A 20,094-nucleotide genomic window follows, 5' to 3' on the forward strand; every position below is an offset into this window, starting at 1 on the left:
AAACAGAACACATCTATTTTAACCTGACTCCACCAGATGTATTGATTTGCATGATTCACATTTGCATTTGCTCAGCATATCCATCTGGTAACTCTCCTTTGGAAATCTTTTGGGAAGGGGGCTAAAATATTGGTTGCTGATTGGATAAACCATCTGTCTATTGGGCTAAATCAAGCAATCAGATCCACGAAGCATATGCTATACAAACAGAGCGTCGAGGGAAAGCTCAGAAACATGTCTGTACTGTAACGGAAATTTACGGATAAAAGGCACAATTTCAGGTGCCAGGTCCATATTCCAGAAGGATCCAAGAGAAAATGAAAATGTGTCTAGATCAGGTCATAATTGCATGTGTTGCTTCTGCTTGCTTGGTAGACTAGAGGACGAGTTTGCCAATAGTGTCACACCTAAATCAGCCTCAAACCAACGCTGATTGGATATTCGCTTAACACACAGCTCCAAATTTTCTCCGTCCCACGTTACCAGACTGATCTGCAAGTAAAATACAATGAAGCTCGCAAGATCAGGATGGTCTCACGAGGCTAAATCTATCTAGCGTGTTGCAAAAAGGCATTTTATTTCTTTTTTTTTTTTTAGCTATTATTTCAGTAAATTAATGATAAAATCTATAGGTTAGAATTTAGGATAATGTTGTTACCATTGCATTTCAGAAAAGACTCAACGCAAATGAATGAAATCTGTCTCGTCCTGACTGTAGTCAAGCTGCCCATCTGTTTTCTGAGAACATATAGACCAGTCAGCCAGAGGGGGTAAATGGATAGTGCTTGAGCCTCTATCACTCTGTAACTTTTATTGATCACATTGCTGTGTGTGATCTCCAGCCGCCTAACTTTCCTCCACCTTTCCATTTCTGCTCAGCCTATTTGCACATTAATTCCAATCTGCAATAGCTGCCGTAACGCAGATCGCATTAGCTGCTGAGTGATCGAATTAGGCGACAGCACACTTACCCGCCTCCGCAATCAGTGGCACTTTCCGATGGAGACAACTACATGCTTACAATCAATTTGTTCCCCTAATCTAATCAAGCAGCTCACACGCATCTCTGTGCCCCGTTTTATTTCTTGTACACTTGGTGACATGGAAAACATTAGCTCTACACTGCTAAACAATGACACACACACAAACACACACCCACCCCCCCCCCCCCACACACACACACACACACACACACACACACACACACACACACACAGACACACAGACACACACACACACACACACACACACACACACACACACACACACACACACACACACACACACACACACACACACACACACACACACACACACACACACACACACACACACACACACACACACACACACACTTAGTGACATGCCCATACATGCATAAACCCTTTTTCCAACATTCATGTCAACACGTCATCAATGACATGCTTCACTACATTCACAAATAAAGATATGTGCCTCCTGGCTCTCTCAGGAGCTCGCTGCCTTCTTGTGAGGAGCTGGTTAAGATGCAGAGAGCAGGCAGAAGATGATGTTGACACAGTCTCTTAATCAACACCATTCATTTCTCAAGCATGCCTTTAGCAGTTTCACACACAGGTGAGAAGCAAGAAGAGCTCCAGAGAGGGACAGGCAGTGTCAGATGAAAAACAAGTTCAGTGAACAACAGGAGCTCTTTCTTTCAGAAAAAACAAAAAGTGAATTATTTTATTAATGTCTAAAAATAAATATTAATTCATAGAACCAAAGTGTAAACAGACCATTGATGAATGCTTAAAGTTTTGTTGCTTTTCCTTTTTAAAATCTATTTTCACAGATGTGAACATCAAAATGTTGTCATTTTCATACTGCAATTAAAAAAACACAGTTCACTTTAGGAAACAAGTAAACAATATCATATTGCAGGAGCAAGCTCAGAAAAATGAAGACAGAGCAAATCCTAAATTAGTTCCTGAATATGAGTCTCTTTAATAATAAAACTAAACAAACACAGTGTATTTGTGCTACATGTGATATGTTTCACCAATATATTGATATTATTGATTTGAACCACATTTACTTTTTTAATATTCAAAATGAACACAGATAAATGCACTCTTTAAAAAAAATTAAAAAATGTAAATAATCAGCGCTGAATGACCTCTGTGGACATGCAAAATCTAAATGACTTGAGTCTTTGATCATTAATCAGAGCAAATATTCAACCACATGCATCTATAACATTCATCCCACAGGGAGAGAGTAAACAGAATCAATATTTGCACCCATGAAGCATTTCTCCAGGCTGCACAGTGCATACCACTGATGTCTCATCTGTTTTAATGAGGGATGGCTCACCAGGCATCTGTTACACATAGATTGTTCCCACTGCAGCTCCAGGCTGCTGCTAGTTAGAATGTGACATACTGTAAGAGTGCAGTCCACAGAAACATGCAAGAAGGGGCTGTAAACATAACAAAACATAACCAAGTTATACATGGAGGCTAGATAAAAATGTTATGGCGGTTACCTCTTTCATATCTGTTACTTATTCAGTCTCTCCTTCAAACTCGGTGAGCTGCTTGAATGGAGACTGACAGAGTTTGTGGCTGAGATGACAATGGGACAATGGGTCATAGCATTGTTCCAGAAAAGGGGCAAAAATTTGTCAACCCGGGTGTTGACAAATCACTGCTGATTGGACAATAGCCAGATGTTAGTGGGGTTTTTTGTCCAGTGGGAAACATATTGGTTAGTTTAAGTATGGAAATACATTAACTGTCAAAATTGGTGTACAAGTTGTGCTGCAGGAATGTTGAGTTTAAGCTGTAGAACCAAAAGTGTTTAATGACACTAGACACTATACGGCTGCTGATGGGTAACTTTGCCTCCAAGTTCAGCTGCAAACATGATTAATATGAGTCCGTCTTTCTATAGTTGTAGTAAATAAAATGAGTTTTAGCAACTAGTTTCTCTAGTAGTTGTTGAAATCCAAAGTGAAACATGACCCGGCTGGTTGGGTACTTTCTGTGTAGAGTGGGCATGTTTCTCAGTCAGTCGAAATTGAAATGTAGTTGAAATTAATTTTCAGGTGTCAGGGCATGTTCCACAAAAAGTTAAATAAATAAGTATATTCCCCCATTTGGGAGTCATACATACGGACAAACAAAGAAAGTGATACTCCAAGAAATACACAAAGTGAGTATAGGAGATGATGACAGTCCAAGTAAACACCGGGTTAATTAAAAGGTATTGGACAAACTGTTCTCTGAAGCATTCAGACTCCCCATTGCTGGGTGCTTAATAAGGTCCACTACTGAGTTCATTAAAGGCCTATATAACAACTGCATATTGGCACACTTGCCTACTCCAGAATCATCATTGAATAATCAATGTGACTTAGATAGATGGATCAGGTCATGTGTTGTTGTAGCACGGCTACGGCATTTGGAAAACAATCTGCCAGAGATGGGATCAAAACTACAAATCGGGTCACAAAGTTCAGCAAACATCATAACGAGTCGAGACAAAGAAAACTCTGAACATCTGTACCCTGGTGTCACAACAGTAAACTGGCTCTATTTCCTGAGGACGCTGGTGTCCTTTCTCTGTGAGAAACCTCTGCTGGTGTTTTCACCTGTTGCCAGCGTTCTCTTCTGTGCTGTGGCGTGCTGAGAAGGCAGCAACAAGAAGAGGGATGTTATGCAGCGGGACAGGCTGGTGAGGAGAACGGGCTCTGTGGTTGGCACAGGTCATTCAGCTGTTCATTCCTTCGAGCTATGGTGGGGTGAAATTGACTGCCGGAGTGTTTGTGGCCATTAAAGGAGGAGACATGTTAAAGACACTTGCTTTTTAATTACTTTTAAACACCTTACATGTGCACTACCTCCTTTATAGCATACTGTGTTATAAACTCTCTGAAGTATCTCACTGTTGTATTTTTAATCTACCTACCTATCTATCTATCCATCTATATATCTATCTATCTATCTATCTATCTTTTGCAAACTGTAAAACATCTGGACATTTCCTGCCAACACATGATGGACTTTATTTTATGAAATATATTTGGTGTGACATTGAAGTTACTCTTTTATGTTGGTTTTATCTGAACTCTCTATATATTCTTTTTGGTAGCTTCTCTGAGGACTGCTATATTAATACCATTAAAAGCCCAATGACATTTCCTTTCTCAAGGAGGCTACAAGAATGGTCCACAGGTTCAAAAGAAACATGGATTGTGAAGCTGCCTGACAGAGACAGGACAGACTCAGTGGCAGAAAAGGTATTTGATGATTATTTTCACATGAGATAACACAGCATCTATTGCAAGACCTTTGAACCTCTTTGATTCCTCATAAGATGCCAGAGCAGTGAGTGGGCAGTGATGCTGGCATTGAGAAAGTGGCCACAGGTCAACACATACAGTATGAGAACAAAAGAGATAAAAGCTCAGGTTTGATCATAACAGATTCAGTGTTTTATCTTAAAATATTACATCACTACAATACAGGAATCATTCAGACATGAGAAATGTCCCAGAAAACTGCACGCCTGCTGCAACACTCAGCTCTTTTAAACCAAGACTGAAAACTTTTCTTTTTGACGCTTCAAATAATTCATAATTTCTAACAATGCACTGTAACTTTTATTCTTGTATTTTATACCTGTCCTATTCTATTTTACCTTGTTTTTATTCTCTTTAATGTCTGCTTTTACATGTTGTTTCATTGCCTTTTAATGTTATATGTGAAGCACTTTGAATTGCCTTGTTGCTGGAATGTGCTATACAAATAAACTTACCTTGCCTTGCCTAACATGTCTTTGGACACGGACAACATGAGACTTTTCCACACTTTCACAGCCGCATTGTGCGAATGCTGTAGTCTTGCACCTACTATTCCTACTCTGTTTATTAGAGCTGGAGGTTCAGCTTCAGAGAGCATGGTACTACAGTTTTTTATACATCTTTCATAGACAATAGAGTCAAAAAATAATGTGAGATTTTTTTTTTTTGTGACCTACCTGTCAACAGCAGAATAATTTAGCTAAACCCTTAAATAAAGTACTTCTCAATGGGCCTAAAGCAAGACCATTTTATTATTCTTACACTACTTAGTTTGTTGTTTTTTTTAGTTATATCACACATAGCATACACTAATGTATTCATACATTTAGATAGTTTAGAGGAGAGAAGATTCCCCTACACTGTCCTATTTACTTGCAATAAACTTTATTTCATAGTACAATGTTTTGTTTCTTAGACCTTCATCAGGTAACAGAATAAAAAGAGGGAGCATCCCAAATATATATAGACAAACCCTCCTCTGGCACTGTTACACCGCGGCCACTTGCCCTTCCTCCTGTGTCACGGGTCTGCTGCGTTCCCTGATTACCTGATTGTGTCCACCTGTGTCACCCTCCCTCATGTGTATATAGCCCTCGTCCTTCCCCTGTCTTGTTGCCAGAGTATATCGTCTGTTCATGTACTTCCAGCCATTACCACAGCCTTGTCAAGGAATAAAGCCTGCATTTATCATACCCTGACTGCATTTGAGTCCTCCTTTGCCCAGGCCTAACAGGCCCGGCCAATCAGAGAGCATGTATTGTCAGTCAATCACTGCCACAGCCTGTGAGCACTTAGCCTATTATAAAGCACCTACCTACATGGGGCTATGAGCTGTCAGGAAATCAGTGCAATAGTCTACATTTTGTTTTGGTAGTTGGGCTTTTACAAACACTCCTAGTTTCATACATTTAAATAGTATAATAAAGTAATAATTTCTTAAATCTGGAAAATATAAATAATATAATGATAAAAATAAAATAATAAATAAATATATAATAATAAAAATAATTAAAAATAATGCAAAATAAAGGAAGAAGAACCACATTATCATTGTTGGACAAGCTGCATTTATATAGCACCCAGCATAGTGTTACCAGATTATTACCACTGGATCAACATAAACACAGTTTGCCTCATCTCCCCACATAATATTACTCCTCCTTTCCCCTGCTCTTGGTACGGAAGTGCCCAAAGGCTAGTGCGTGTCTGTGTGGCTACTTTACATAAGCCCAGCATCTTAGTATGCATCCACTGGAGAACAAACAAACACAGACAAAAGAGGTCTGCAGCATAACAACAGCAACAAAGTTGAGTCAGGAAAGCAATATGTGTAACACACAATTTAGAAAATGTCAACAGCTGATCTGTTTTGACACCTCTTCTTCTGTGTCTCCTCAACCAGAGGGGTTGCGGATTTGCTGCCGTATGTTCCACCCAGAGGGGTCTTTCTCAGTAATCTGGCATCTATTTAATATTTGCTCACCCGCAGTGCAAGGAAGTGTGGCCTTTTCACTGCTGGACAGTCAGAGAAGTAGAATAACTGAGTGACAGAGGGGACAGGATTCATGTAGTCCATAGGACAATAAGCTTCTGACCTGGAGGTCAGGTCTATGTGTGAGATGGAGATCAAGGCTTGTGGAGCAGACTTGGAGAGAATTTAAAATACAGTGAGGCAGATTTCATTCACCCCTCACCAACATAGCCACATGGACTTGCTCAAAAACTCTGGGATGACACTGCTGGAGCATCCACAACGGTTTTTGTAAAGCAGGCATGAGTGCTAAACCAGGGATTACGCACAGCAAACAGATACTATCTGACGACCATTTCAAACGCCGCCTCTTCCCTTTTGTCTCGCTCATTTTGTAAATGTTTTCATTTTTTAACACATTATTTGATGCCACGGGCATGTTCAACACTGGCATGGACATACTCACATTTTCTAGATTATTCCGGTGCAAAAAAAGTGCTAGTTACAACACTATTATTTGCCCATTGACTTCCATTGTTGTTGGTATATAAAAGGTGAAATAGATTTTGATGCAAACAATAGTGTGTCCTATTTTTCTGTCTGCAGTATTTGTACACTAAAGTAGACAGCAAACCGTATACGACCTTATTATTTTCTCCATCTTATAAATCATGTTATGTTCCAACTTCCAACCTGAATTTACATCATATGAGCCCACTATGGCTGGCCATCATGAATACTTTAAATCTTTCATCTTCAAAGCTGAATTTGATGCAGTAATTGCTCACTCAATACAAGTTTTAGCTAAATGGTTAATTCATATCTATGAACATATTGTAGCACACAATTGTGGTTCTTAAGCAGATCGACATAAGTGTACGTCATATTTAGTGGTTTAGAAAGAATGTGCAAAGTTTTGAGGCCACAACCTCATGCAAAGTCAATTTGCCACCAAACGTGGCTCAAGAGAACAGTGTTTTATTTTAGAGTTTGTATCAGGCCAAAATCTTAAAGCCCAGAGAGACCAGAGCACATACTAGTCCAGCCACCCCTCGCCAAAACCATATGAACCGTGAACAGATAGCAAGAGTGCCACAATTATGCTGCACTTTAATCAATGCAGTGGTCAAAATAAAACTGTTCCAAGCTCTGCTCTTTGAGATGCCCACAGAGCAGCCTGCTCCATGTTTAAGCTGAGTGTACTGCCTCATGGACCTCCTGTAAGGATGAGGATGCCAAGATAAGCCTAATCTTCACAAACCCACTCTTCCACAGTCTGCTACTTCAAACAGATAGATTTAGACTGAGCCCAACGTTCCTACAGAGAATTGCTTTTTAAGGCTGTGAACTTCGGTTTAAAGGCCAAGTTGTCCTTGCCGACTAAGCTGGATGTAATAGGCTGAAATCAAGTCAATCTGAAGAACAAGCTAGGGCACACACAAACACGATTGTGTGAGAACATGTGAGCGCAAAGAGAGTAATAGTGCTTTCAAAGAGGGACTATCCATGCTTCTGCCATCTGACGTCATCAATTTTCAACACTCCCTTTGCCTTGGTCTCCCATTTCAGCTGGTGAAACAGGACAGGCCAACAAATACAAATAGACCATTATTAGTTGGCAGATCAAAGCATGATTTTTAATCTCAGAAAGAAAATGGTCTTATTTAATATTGAGGGAAGCTGCTCTTGGTACGGAAGTGCCCAAAGGCTAGAGCGTGTCTGTGTGGCTACTTTAGGGAGAAGAAAGAAAGAAAGAAAGAAGAACAGAAAGAAAATGGTCTTATTTAATATTGTTCATCCTTCATCACAGCAGTAGCTAAAAAGCATATTTAAAAGTTAACAGAATTTCTTAAAATCTTCACATGCACTCAAAAGGCACATGTCATTTGCTTTTTTCTATCAAAAAACACAAATAAGCTGTGCCTTAGTGACAATTTCACCATGGCAACCATTATTCACATATCAATAGGTGAGACTGAGACCAGTCAAAAAAAAAAATGATTTAACAGCCAGCCAAATGGGAACAGCTTTCACATCACACGCGGAAGAGAAAGCAGAGAGAAATATGCACAGGTCACAAACACGACAGTTAAAACACTACCTGCCAGAGTGTGCTCACAAGACACAGTGTAATTGGCAGCATGGGGCGTGATGCCCAGCTGGAATTTCAGAGGGAAGAGTACCCAAGAGCCGAAAGGGAAGCAGGAATCAATAAGAACACCACAAATGCTTTTGCCTGCTATCAACCTCACTTACTGCAACACTGGATTGTCACTAAGAATAAGGACCTCAGACTGACATTACAAGACTAGCAGAACGATTAAAGCCTGGGACTGCCTAAATGATTACAACATGTTCTTGGAAGATGCAAGTAATTCAAAAACTTCAATGAACAGTTCGGTTTTTTGGAAAATACACTTATTAGGTTTCTGTTCTCTAGTCTATTTAGTTTCTCTGGATGAAAAAACAGAAGGCTTTTTATAAAATTTCTAGAAGAGCTCAGCATGTACACATGGGTTCAGCACATCCCATCCTACTTCTTTGTAGGAAAGAAAAAGAAGAAAAATGATGAAACTGTCATGAGCGTCACTGGTGTCTAAATATAGCCTTGAGCCTCTACAGCCAAGTGTTTCCTCCACAGACTGTGAAATACCAGAGTGGGGGGATAACAAGGCATATTAATTGTAAACACATGATATGAAGAAGTGCAAGTCAGAGGCTGCTTCTACCTCCGGACTATTGCTTTCTGTTATGTTAAGGTTATTATTTTTGAAAACCCTCAAAGAATAAGGAGTGTTAACCAATAAAAAATGTAATGAAGGGAACAATGCTGTGGAATGACAGCATTAATAATAAAGGAGACTTAACCGCTCTCACCACAACCTGCATTTTAAAGCGCACACGCAGACACAAACACACAGAGGGCAGACGGGCTTGTGCCCACTGCTCTAACTCAAATTTTCACCAAGCAATAAGCCACAGAGATGCACGCTCGCTCACAAACTCACACTTCACTTATTGACTCATTTCGCTTTCTGCGCTTTGATGTTATCTGAGCCACAACCGCTGCCAATCTGCACCGTCCTGCACAGAACTCGCTGAAATAAGGGAGTCTGCACTCTGAACCCACGAGGCATTAAAGATGTGGAATCTTGCCACAGTCGCATAAGAAGCTGGAAGGGTTAGTGGTGGAGCATGTAAAGCCTCATAATGGCTGAGTATACTGCAGATGGTGTGGACGAATAACGCTGCATTAGGGTCTGTGGAAGCATATAGAAAGAAAGCTCATATAAAACATATGAGGGCCTCATGAGGATTAACATGGTGTCTTCACACATGGGCAGCAAAAAATGCAAAAACAAAGGAGAGGGAGGAGGAAAAACTTTTTCTTCAAGTGGTACCTGGTTCCCCAGGTGAGATAAATTCCTGCTTTTTCATGGCTTGCAGTTTTAAGGCACCATATGCTGAAGTTCTCTTTGGTTCCATATCAGTAAAGTGATCTAAGCTGTAAACTACATGAAGATATCTAACAAAGCATAATACTGTAGGCGTAAAAGGCGAAAAAGTAAAATTTCCCGAAACCAAAAACTATTCCTTTAAAATATTTCACTGCACTTAATGCACCACTTTTTAAGTATCAAAATATAACATGTCAACTGTCTCTTGTTAAGTCCCCTCTCTGCTGCTGAAGAGGACCAGCATCCATCCAAAATAACCAAGAAAGGAAAGCCTATTAGCATCACATTATCATGTCTTTTATACAATCAGACAGGTGGGAGAGGCAGGGCAAAAAGGAATCAAACACATCTCTGAACAATGCCTGAAAACAGTCCTGAATGGATAATGAGATTAGCAGCTAAACTATCTATGAGCCCAGAGGCCTCTGTGGGTGGGGTGTCAAAGCACTAGAGAACAAAGCCAAAGCCAAATTTGAGATCTGTTATGCAGATAACAGATCTCAACCTTGTACCTGAACTCATCTCCAGATAGATGACAGAGAAATAGCTGTAATATAAGCCATGGTGTTCAGAAATGCTGGGATGTGAGACGGGTTCTCTTCACCTGACATTGAGAGGACAACAATTGGCTTCATTACCATGTAAGATTATTTAGGATCACTATTAATAAATTATCTGTTTGTAAGTGGGTTTCAGTTGGTGTGTGTTGCAGAGAGACAATGAAGCAGAGAGACAAAACAGCGCTACAATGGGTGGTGGAGCCACAGTTGTTTTACAGGAGTTCCCTGATTCCCCATTCACTTTCCAGCTGGTTGACTGACAGACAGCATATAGTTTATCAGCTGCACACACAGACGAAGGTGATGCACTATACTAGAAATAGAGTTTTCTAGAACTATACACTATCCTGATTTGCTGACAGTAAACATGCCTGTAAAGGTGAATGCAAACAATTAAACTTAGAAAATAGTTCCGAATTGATGTCAGAACCATCGAATCAGAGCAGAGGACATCTCAGTTGTTTCCTCAGTGGATACACCTGAAATCAGTGCAGTTCCACAGGCTAACCCCTAATCAGGCCATTGCATGAAAAATAGATGCTGAGGACAAGCAAAACATATTTTCTATATTTAATTTAACAAATAATAACATCAAAGAAGATGGAGAAGAGTGACTGGTGAATAAAGCATGAGCAGAAATGAGGTGAGTACTCTGCAGTGGTAAAACAAGAAGGTGCCACTAACTAAAAAAGTAAGAACAGACACATGAGCCACCTCCATTTAGCCAGCAAATAACAAATAACATCAAAGCTCAACCTCAACGCAGTGGGAGATAGATGAAAGTACAAACAGAAATTTTAATTTTGATCTTAGAGATGATAAACTACAGTATATCTCAGCCAAGGAAGTCCCAATGCTTTTGTTCCATGAGAACTGATCACATCTTTAGAGCATGTTCAAGAACCCACCACAACCTGCTAAAAATTCCTCTGGAGATCGGAGCTGAAGACCTTGGTTATTCCCAGTTTACCCTTAAAGCACGCTCTGGATTGTTTGTTTTTCTTTTAACCAATCACAATGTACTTTCTGCCCAAAGCCCCGGATGCTGCAACAGTGTCCCTGAAAAATAGATAGAAGGAGCTTGACATCCGGTGTGTGAGAGAAGCACTGTACAGCCAGTAAATCAGTAATTATATTAAGGTTTAAAGTCTCCAGGCAGCACCCTCTCTTAAACCTCACTCAAAGACTCCAAGGAGGCTCCGAATTACTGCAGTACATAAGTCAGACCCTTCTTCACTGTCTTGTCACATAGAGGCAACCTTCGTGTTATCAGCTTCATCTGCTGCACAAGTGGCATAACAAACAAACCTATAAACCTATCATTGTGGGTGGTGGGCCCATATGGTGACATTTCTAATTCAGACTGGGCTTGTTGTTTATCATTATGACCGTGGTAAACTGCTTTGACTTTCTTTTCTGAGACTAAATTGAAAAAAGAAAAAAACAGTAAATTGTGCTTAAATTCTGATACGGAGTAAAGTTTTTTCAATTCTGTATTTGTGAGCTGAAACCAACTGTTGTGTCAACACTGCTTATCATTCCTCCTCCTTCCATTACATATTTTTTCTAGGGATACAATGTGAGTAACCATACACAACAACAATAGATAGAGTACATCCAAATCATGCAATTGTTGAATACCCCAGATGGTATAAACCCATTATATTCGATGGGGGTTTATATTGCTGAGGGACCTGCTAGGCCAACAAAAATGTGGCATGACACAGTATGGATTGATAATAGGGAAAACATAATGATATGTTTATGATGCTTTAAGCTTGATTCAGATAAATGGATTACTAAATGCACGGGAGCTATCTCTTTCTCAACTAATTTATGCTCACAGGGGGTATTGGGAGTTTTGTCTGACACGGCTACCAAAATAACAACCACAGTGTTGTTTGCTTTTATTCTTTAGGTCTGGAAGAGGTGTTTTCACAAAGATCAAAATGAGCTTGACCAAATCCTTTAATATAGCATGAAAGCTACACCTTTATCTGCTCATTTTCCTCTTTTCTCCATCGGGCTTTTAAACTAGGTGTTGTTCAGTCCCAAGCAACCTGTGTTCATACCTACTCACTTAGCCACTGCTTTTATTTATGACATAAATACATAGCTGCTGCGTACAATTTTCCATTTTCAGACATTCTACTGATCCTATAAATTCACTGATACCCTCTGATTATGCACAGCAAATTAATAACATATGGATCATTAAACACAGGGAGCACCTGTCATCACCAACGTCAGTTTAATGCTACAATTATACTTCTGTGTGTGTGTGTGTGTGTGTGTGTGTGTGTGTGTGTGTGTGTGTGTGTGTGTGTGTGTGTGTGTGTGTGTGTGTGTGTGTGTGTGTGTGTGTGTATGTGTGTGTGTGTGTATTAGCTTATGTGTTGTGCACTGAAGAGATAAGCCAAGGTAAGCTGGTGTGGAGATGACACTGTCAGACCGAAGAGAAAGCATTCAAGTGAAAAGAGGGTAGTAAACTGCTCTCTGATAAATGAAGCTCTATAGGAGGCCAGAAGGTATACCAGAGTCTCTGAGAAAACACTCTGAAAGATGGGCACGGGGCCAGGTAGTTAGACCAGTCTGGCCTCCTGCATAATTTGACCTAGAATTTCAAGGTTTAAAGCTGCCTTAATCACTACTTTTATACGAAACAATGGTCAAATAACTAGCGAATGGAGTTGTGGTGTAAAAACCTGCATGGCGCTCCCAGTCACCGCAATGGGTAGCCCTGTGCGTCAAAAGCATGACACTCCTAGTCACTGTTTAAACACTGTTTTAAACACGGGGAACACGTAAGTTAAAGCACTAAAACCTCTTGGTTAGTGTTAGGAAAATTTTGTTTGCAACTTAACTACGGGGAAACACGGAAAGCATTGGACATAATAGGAACATGAACGGGAAATGAACCCTGAATTCTCCGGGGAAAGTCTGGTGTTTGTTCCTTACGTGGAGATTGGCGCTTCAATTTCCATTCCATTTCTATATTTGTACATAGTTTAGTAATATTGTCAATAGATCCATTAAAAATCAACTCAATCTACTAGATGTCAAGTACAACGCTACGTCACGGGTGTCTCCCTGCTTTCAAAGTCCCCTATACTACAAACCTACTTAATTAATCATACATACAGTATATAGGTACACAATTCAAGCGCATTCACAAACCACCCTCTCCCAAGCCTCTCTAAACCATGCTCCATTATTCATTAGCCTCGCTGTAGCTAGTATGCATAGTGCACTCGGCAACCACAACTCAAACTGGATGTTAGTGTGTTATTAGCCCATCTACTGTAAAAGGTCCTTAACAACCTGTCATAGCACTCTGCCTCATGGCGGACAAGTGAGGTAGTAAAAACTGATGCTTTCACTACAGTGATATCATCTAGCTTGACAGACAGAGCTGCAGGCTCACTGTGCATCTTGCACACCGACCACTGGCCATGATTATGTAACAGCAGTAGCACCTTAAGGGGAATACTGCTAAATTTTAACATTAAGGGATGCTATTTCTATGCCTTCAGAACGTTTAGTCTGTCTCAGTGCACATGTTAGAGTTTTCCTGCCCTCTGATGTCGGGTGTTACAGTGTGCATAGGGCCGCAGAGACCAAACTGCAAAGAAGATGAGACGGCGGGTAAATGATGGTAAGATGACCAGACATTTGTTCTTTGAGGATTGCAATGTGTAGATCAAAACTGATACCACTATTTAAGCATAATATGTAAAAAAAAAAAAAAATTAAAAATTAAAAAAAAGGGATTTAAAACAGTGTAAGTGTTTGCCGGGCGGGAAGCCGGTGGGGGATTATTTCCTTGTCAGTGGACTAGCAACTACTAGTTAGTCAAGCTGTCTGGATGTAGGACAGTTATATGGCCGATGCTAGAATGGATGGTTCTGATGGATGGGCGAATGCATGACCCGTCTCTGGTTGGTTGAACAGTTGGTTTGGTTGAGACATGAGGAGTGAGATTGGTTAAGGTTAGGGTGAGAATATCAGGGTAAACCAATCAAAGGCATAGAAGACCAGGTTGTGCCTTCAACCGTCCCTCCGGACCATCCATTCTAGCATCAACTATGTGATATCTGAGTGTAACGCCCCCAGGGCAGGTGAAAAGAAGCAGCTGGTGTCTAGATGTATCAGAGACACATGGCAGTCTGAAGTGTATGATGAATTAGCCAATCCTAATTTGAGAAACAAAAGACAGTGTTGATGTTCAAAATTCTATATTGTATAGTTATTGTTTTCTGAACAAATTAACACATTAGAAAATCCGAACTTTGTCATCAGTGCCAAGAATTTAAGCTTTCTGATGTAGAAAGTTCTGTGACAAGGCCAGAATGAACAATACAAAGATATTGATACATCGATGCATATCGATTATTTACAGTTTCAATACTAATTTATTTGAGTATCTTCTCTCCAACAGCAAGTTGACCTACACAGTTGCAGTGCCCACATAGACCCGCCTCCACTCACTCACTCTTCTCGTCTCAATGTCTCCAGTTGAATATAATAATTATGTGGTTTATGTGTTATGTGTATTAAAGATGGCAGAGCTTCCAAGGTTGATTTCGGTTGACAAAGAAAAGAGCACTTTGTATTTGAAATCGCCAGAAATGAACATGGGGAATAAAGGATACAAGCAAGCATGATATGTTTGTATCCTATATGATTCCTTTAGGTATAGAAAAGTTAGAAATTCAAGTATTGTGACAACAACAAAAACTGAGACCCTTCAGTAATGGTCTGCCTACAATACAAAGGCTATCTTTAGCATGGGTTTGATGTGCAGACAAAGCAGGATTCAACCAGTGAGCAACGGCATCAGCAGGATCCCCCTTAACTTTCCTGTGCTTGACACAACACATTGACAGATGGAGGACACAATGCAACGAGGTAAAACACTACACCTAAGGCATAATGACATGATCACATACTGATGATTCATTGGATTTGTGCAGGCAAATCAAAAACCACAATACAAAGATGTTCACAGAATTAGAGAGGAATACCAATAAGGCTCTCAAATGCAACCCCTTTTGCCAGCAAACAGTTTTGTGTGAACACCCTGTCTCCCCCTGTCACGAAATATGAGAAAGAATAGCACAAGAGGCAAGCATTGTTTTGTAGACATAACGGTAGATTTTCTGCCTAGGAAATGGGTCCTTTTTACCGCCTGTGAACAGACAGAGGTTTAAATAAACAGATGGACAGACATGCGAGCACACTTGTGCATGCACTCGCACGCAGGCACACAGGGAGCATTATTCATGCAGTGGGATGCCCCAAAACGAATCCATGTGTGTAAATGTCATCAGTAAATGTCAATAGCTTTCTGAGGCCTGTCCTGAGGACATGGAGCCCAGCATATGGGCCGCGGGATTCAGACATACCTTCATTTCCAACTACTTCATCTATTCTTAATCTACTTTAAAGACCTCATCTGCGCATGTGATGAATTAAACAACAAATGAGAGGGGGTCCTCTGAAAAGCAGGAAGAGGACAGATCCTGTCTTACTTTTTATAATGTGATGGCATATACTTATGACTCACGGATCCTTTTTTGATAAGATCAAGGATCAATCTGAATAACTAACTGCAGCTTTTACTAATTTAAGATTATATACATATGCATATTGTCCGTACCTCGATGTAGGAAGCAAGCCTGGGGTAGACCCTGTAAGGTCCCAGCACGTGAGACAGAGGGGTGGTGCAGGGGAAGCTGGTGGTCACAGCATGGCTCACTTGAGGCAGAGAAAACACCTTGAAGCCAAACTGCTCATACATCTTCTGCAGTTCTTCATCCGGCTTCTCTTCACCTTCACACAGGACGCTGCCAACCACATAACGGCATTTTTCTGCTGGCCTCTGTAGGAACAGGGAGATAATATGGATGAAAAATTTGCAAATCCACGTAATACCCTTCAGTAAGTCACCTCACACAAGTAGAAACTCGTACTTATTTACATTACTCCTCTGAACAATGTGACATTTTTCATATAGTTCTATTGTATTATACTGTAGCATACTTCTGTTGGATTCAAGACGGACATAAATCGATCTATCACAATTTATTAAATTTTAGTTTCTTATGCACAAGCAAATGCATTTTTTTTACATCGGCCACGTAAAAGAAAACATTGTAAATAAGCCACTCAAAGACTCTGCTGCACTTGTGTCAAACTTTTAAACCAACTTTATTTTGTAAGTGGTTCATTTAGTGAATTGTGGGGTTAAAATACAGAGAGCTCTTTGGATTGTGTATGAAAAGAAAAGTAACATCACAGAAGAGCTGACTGACACAACACTGGTGTAATGTTGGTAATATCAATATAACACTGATATTGTGACATGAGGCTGGATATTGTCTGGAATTTTGTGAAATAGATTGATGCTGTTTTTTCCTGGTCATAAGGCTTGTATTATATTTTTATATCCTGTATTTAGGTATCAGTATTGATCAGAACTTTTACCAAGCATATTGAAAAGCTTCTCTCCAAGCTGAAGTTTAATTTCTGTTTTTCCCTCCAGGGGCTGGTTTCACAAAGACAAACTTTGACTTTAGCTTAAATCTAACTGCTAGACAGACTTTAGATAGACATCTAAATTCTTCCAAATACCATGGCTTTACATCGACAATTAATCTGGGGGCAGAGTGGCTAACTTTTAGGCTTAACTACTCTGAAATGTCCAGACTAATCCAGCAGAAAATTGACTGTAAGACTGGTCTAACACTAACGACCGGTCTAAAATATCTTTGTGAAACCGGCCCCAGGCTTCGGCAACATTTGTTTATTGTTATAACAATGTTTATGGTGCCCTCTTGGCCATGTCACTCTTGAAAAAGAGATTAAATGGTTAAATAAAGGATATACATACATTACAGTGAGCTGAACATTAGTACTTTCTATCTTAAAATAACAACACAAAAAAAGCTGAAACCTGCATTTGATTAAAGAAACATGCACAGGCCACCAATTTCTTCTTACTCATGTGTCATTTATTTTTCATGACATCATTTTTGATAAAAAAAATATGTCATTAAAGCAAACGGGGACCCCCAGAGAAAGGGAGTTCTTGGGGGGATGTAACCTGTGTATCTCTGGTGCAGTTGATGGTGTTTCAGCACAAAACTGCACGCAAGGAAGTAAAAATAGACGTTGTTTGATTTAAACTTGTGGAGACGTTGCACCCTAGTTTTCAGTGTCACTGGACAGAGGGCTGCCAGCTCTGGTAAACATCCCACTCCAGATATCCAACAACCAGATCACATATATGCCAGTTCAAATTGTATCTATGCAGAAAAGCACATTAGTTGAGTGTTCCAGAAAGGATCACTTATTTTTACAACATGCTACATGCAAAAAAAATACTATTTTTTAAACATGGATATCAATTAACAAAAAGTCCCGAACTTTGCCTACTAATAAATGTACAAAATATTGAGAAATTGGAGATTTGGGGCTAAAAAAAAATCCCAGATTTGTAGGTATAGCTTCAAAACAGCACCTCTGTTTGTTTTTGCCTGATGACACTTGAGTAGATACAAGTTGACATGGAGGTTTGGTCTCCTTCACTATAAAGTGTCTGTCACCATAATGTCTCTTAATATGACCACATGTCTGCATGCAGATGTGAGAGATCTTAATCACTGAGCGAACTGTCAATCAGATGAGATTCTCCCACTCGCATATGTTTGCAGACAGTTTGCTGTTGGTGTGGAGAGCTTCAGACAGAGTGAGAGAAGCTGATGCTTTTGTCAAATTACTAAAAATCACACAGGTAAATATGATAATAATAATACACAAAAAAAACCCTACTGGTTTCAAGTCATTCGTGTACAGTATAAAAAAAAACTTTGAGAGACATATGAATAACATTCTGTTGACACAACCAAAAGCAAACATAATCTTCACTGTGACAGATTGTCCAATTCAATTCTTTGCAGGTTGATTTTTATATTGCTCTGAGAATTGGGAACCAGTGAAGGCCGGGAAGGCAGGATTGACAACTTTTAAAGTTAAAAGGGGGGGGGTGTATATGTGGTCTGTACTGAATACTGATGGGGATAAAACATACAAAACTCTTGGTATGGTCCTTTAAGATTGTTGGTTTCTGCTCTGCGACAGTGGCCGTCTGTGAAGGGTTGGCACTGAGGGGGCACAGATGGGAGTCAGCAACACTCATCTTCATGTCCCTGGTGTCCTCGCACAATTATCACATCTAACCACCACAACCTTCTCTTCTTTTCCTTCTCATTTCTCACATTCAAGGTTATTTTTGACTGCATTGTGATGCTACTACACTGCACTCTTCCAACTGTCCTACTTTGTTCATACAGGAGACTTTGTGCCATAATTCAGTGTTGTTGGCTGCCGAGATAAATCTATTTGATCACCGCACCCACATCCCACAGTGCCTCTTAATGTCTGCATCATATGGGTAATAATAATGACTGACAGTGCCTGTTGTGTATGAGCAGATAATCTTTACTGTCACCTGACAGAGATCCTTACCCCCATGTTAGACAGCGATCCAGAGAACACAGATCACCTGCTTTGGACAGAGAATTATTCATTCAAGGCATCATGAGATACACTAAATCTATTTACAATGAAGCAATGAGTCATTGCAAACACAGACAGTCACAACGGCTGTGTTTGCATTGTCGGAGTAAGTTATTACAGCAATGTGACAGCGAAGATCTATCTATATTAAGGCCAAGTAAAATAAATTGAAGAAATCACATTTTAAAAAACATGATAGTGGAGTTTTTTTTTTGAGAAAGATGACATCTATTTTGGAAAAATCATTATTGATATGAAAGCAGAAATAACTTTTCCATTAGGGCCTGGTGGTACGGCTTAAATTGATTCTATATCATAATCCATGTTAAGAGCTACGAGCATGTTTCCTCCACAGGAACTTTTAAAATAACCTTTTTAGGAACTCGGGTATAAAATGAGTTCCTCTAGAAAGTACCTGCTCAAGATTAAGTACTTTGCAATTCCCAAGGAACTACTGGGAAGAAATTTGATCAATTATCAAGCAGCAACCCCTGCTGCTGAAAAATCAAGCAAATGCGTAAGGAATGCAGTTTTTTCAAATGGCCATTCCAGTCTCACTCCAAAAGCAAATCAATCTACATAGAAATCCATATCTTATACAGTCTATGCTAATTACCTGAAAAACTAATGACATTCCCCACATCCTCAGCTGTACTTTGTTTAGCTAATTAGCAAATGCGTGCTTACACTCCAAACTAAGATGGCGTACATTGTCAACATTACGCCTGCTAGACATCATTACATTGCTACTGTGAGCATGAACGCATGCAGACATTAAGATTTAGCTAAGTATTGCTGTGCTTTCAGTACAGCCTTAAAAATCCCTTTAATTGTTGTTCTATAGCCTAAATGTCGAGATATGTCAAATGTATGGAAAACTACATAAATAAAGATGCATTGAACAACACTCTTTATACAATTAAAACATAAGATTGAATACACATGTTTTCATCACATTTATCTTGTAGTCAATAATTACACAGTTTTGTTAAAACAATAACAATCTGATCATATCATTGCTGCATTAATATTGAATGGTACCCCAGCCCTATATGCCTTATTAATATAATGGGCATTGGTTTCTTAGCCTTTTTTTAATAAACTGAATTGTATTTTCTTTATCTTGTAATCTAAAGGGATTTATGTGCAGGGCTTGGTCTGCAACAACACCCTCTTTCCTACATTAACGTAAAAGAATGT

At 39.7% G+C, this 20,094-nt stretch overlaps 1 protein-coding gene across 1 annotated transcript in view; it reads right to left on the reverse strand.

Annotated features, from left to right (window-relative positions):
* tex264a (testis expressed 264, ER-phagy receptor a) overlaps window positions 1-20,094 on the reverse strand; it is a 72,353-nt gene that overhangs the window by 41,096 nt on the left and 11,163 nt on the right. Inside the window, exon 2 of the mRNA XM_083939654.1 lies at window positions 15,974-16,195. Within this exon, the coding sequence (XP_083795780.1) occupies window positions 15,974-16,195 (222 nt within the window). The remainder of the gene's footprint in view (window positions 1-15,973; window positions 16,196-20,094) is intronic.

The sequence above is a fragment of the Echiichthys vipera genome (genome assembly GCF_963691815.1).
Source record: "Echiichthys vipera genome assembly, chromosome: X".
NCBI lineage: Eukaryota > Metazoa > Chordata > Actinopteri > Perciformes > Trachinidae > Echiichthys > Echiichthys vipera.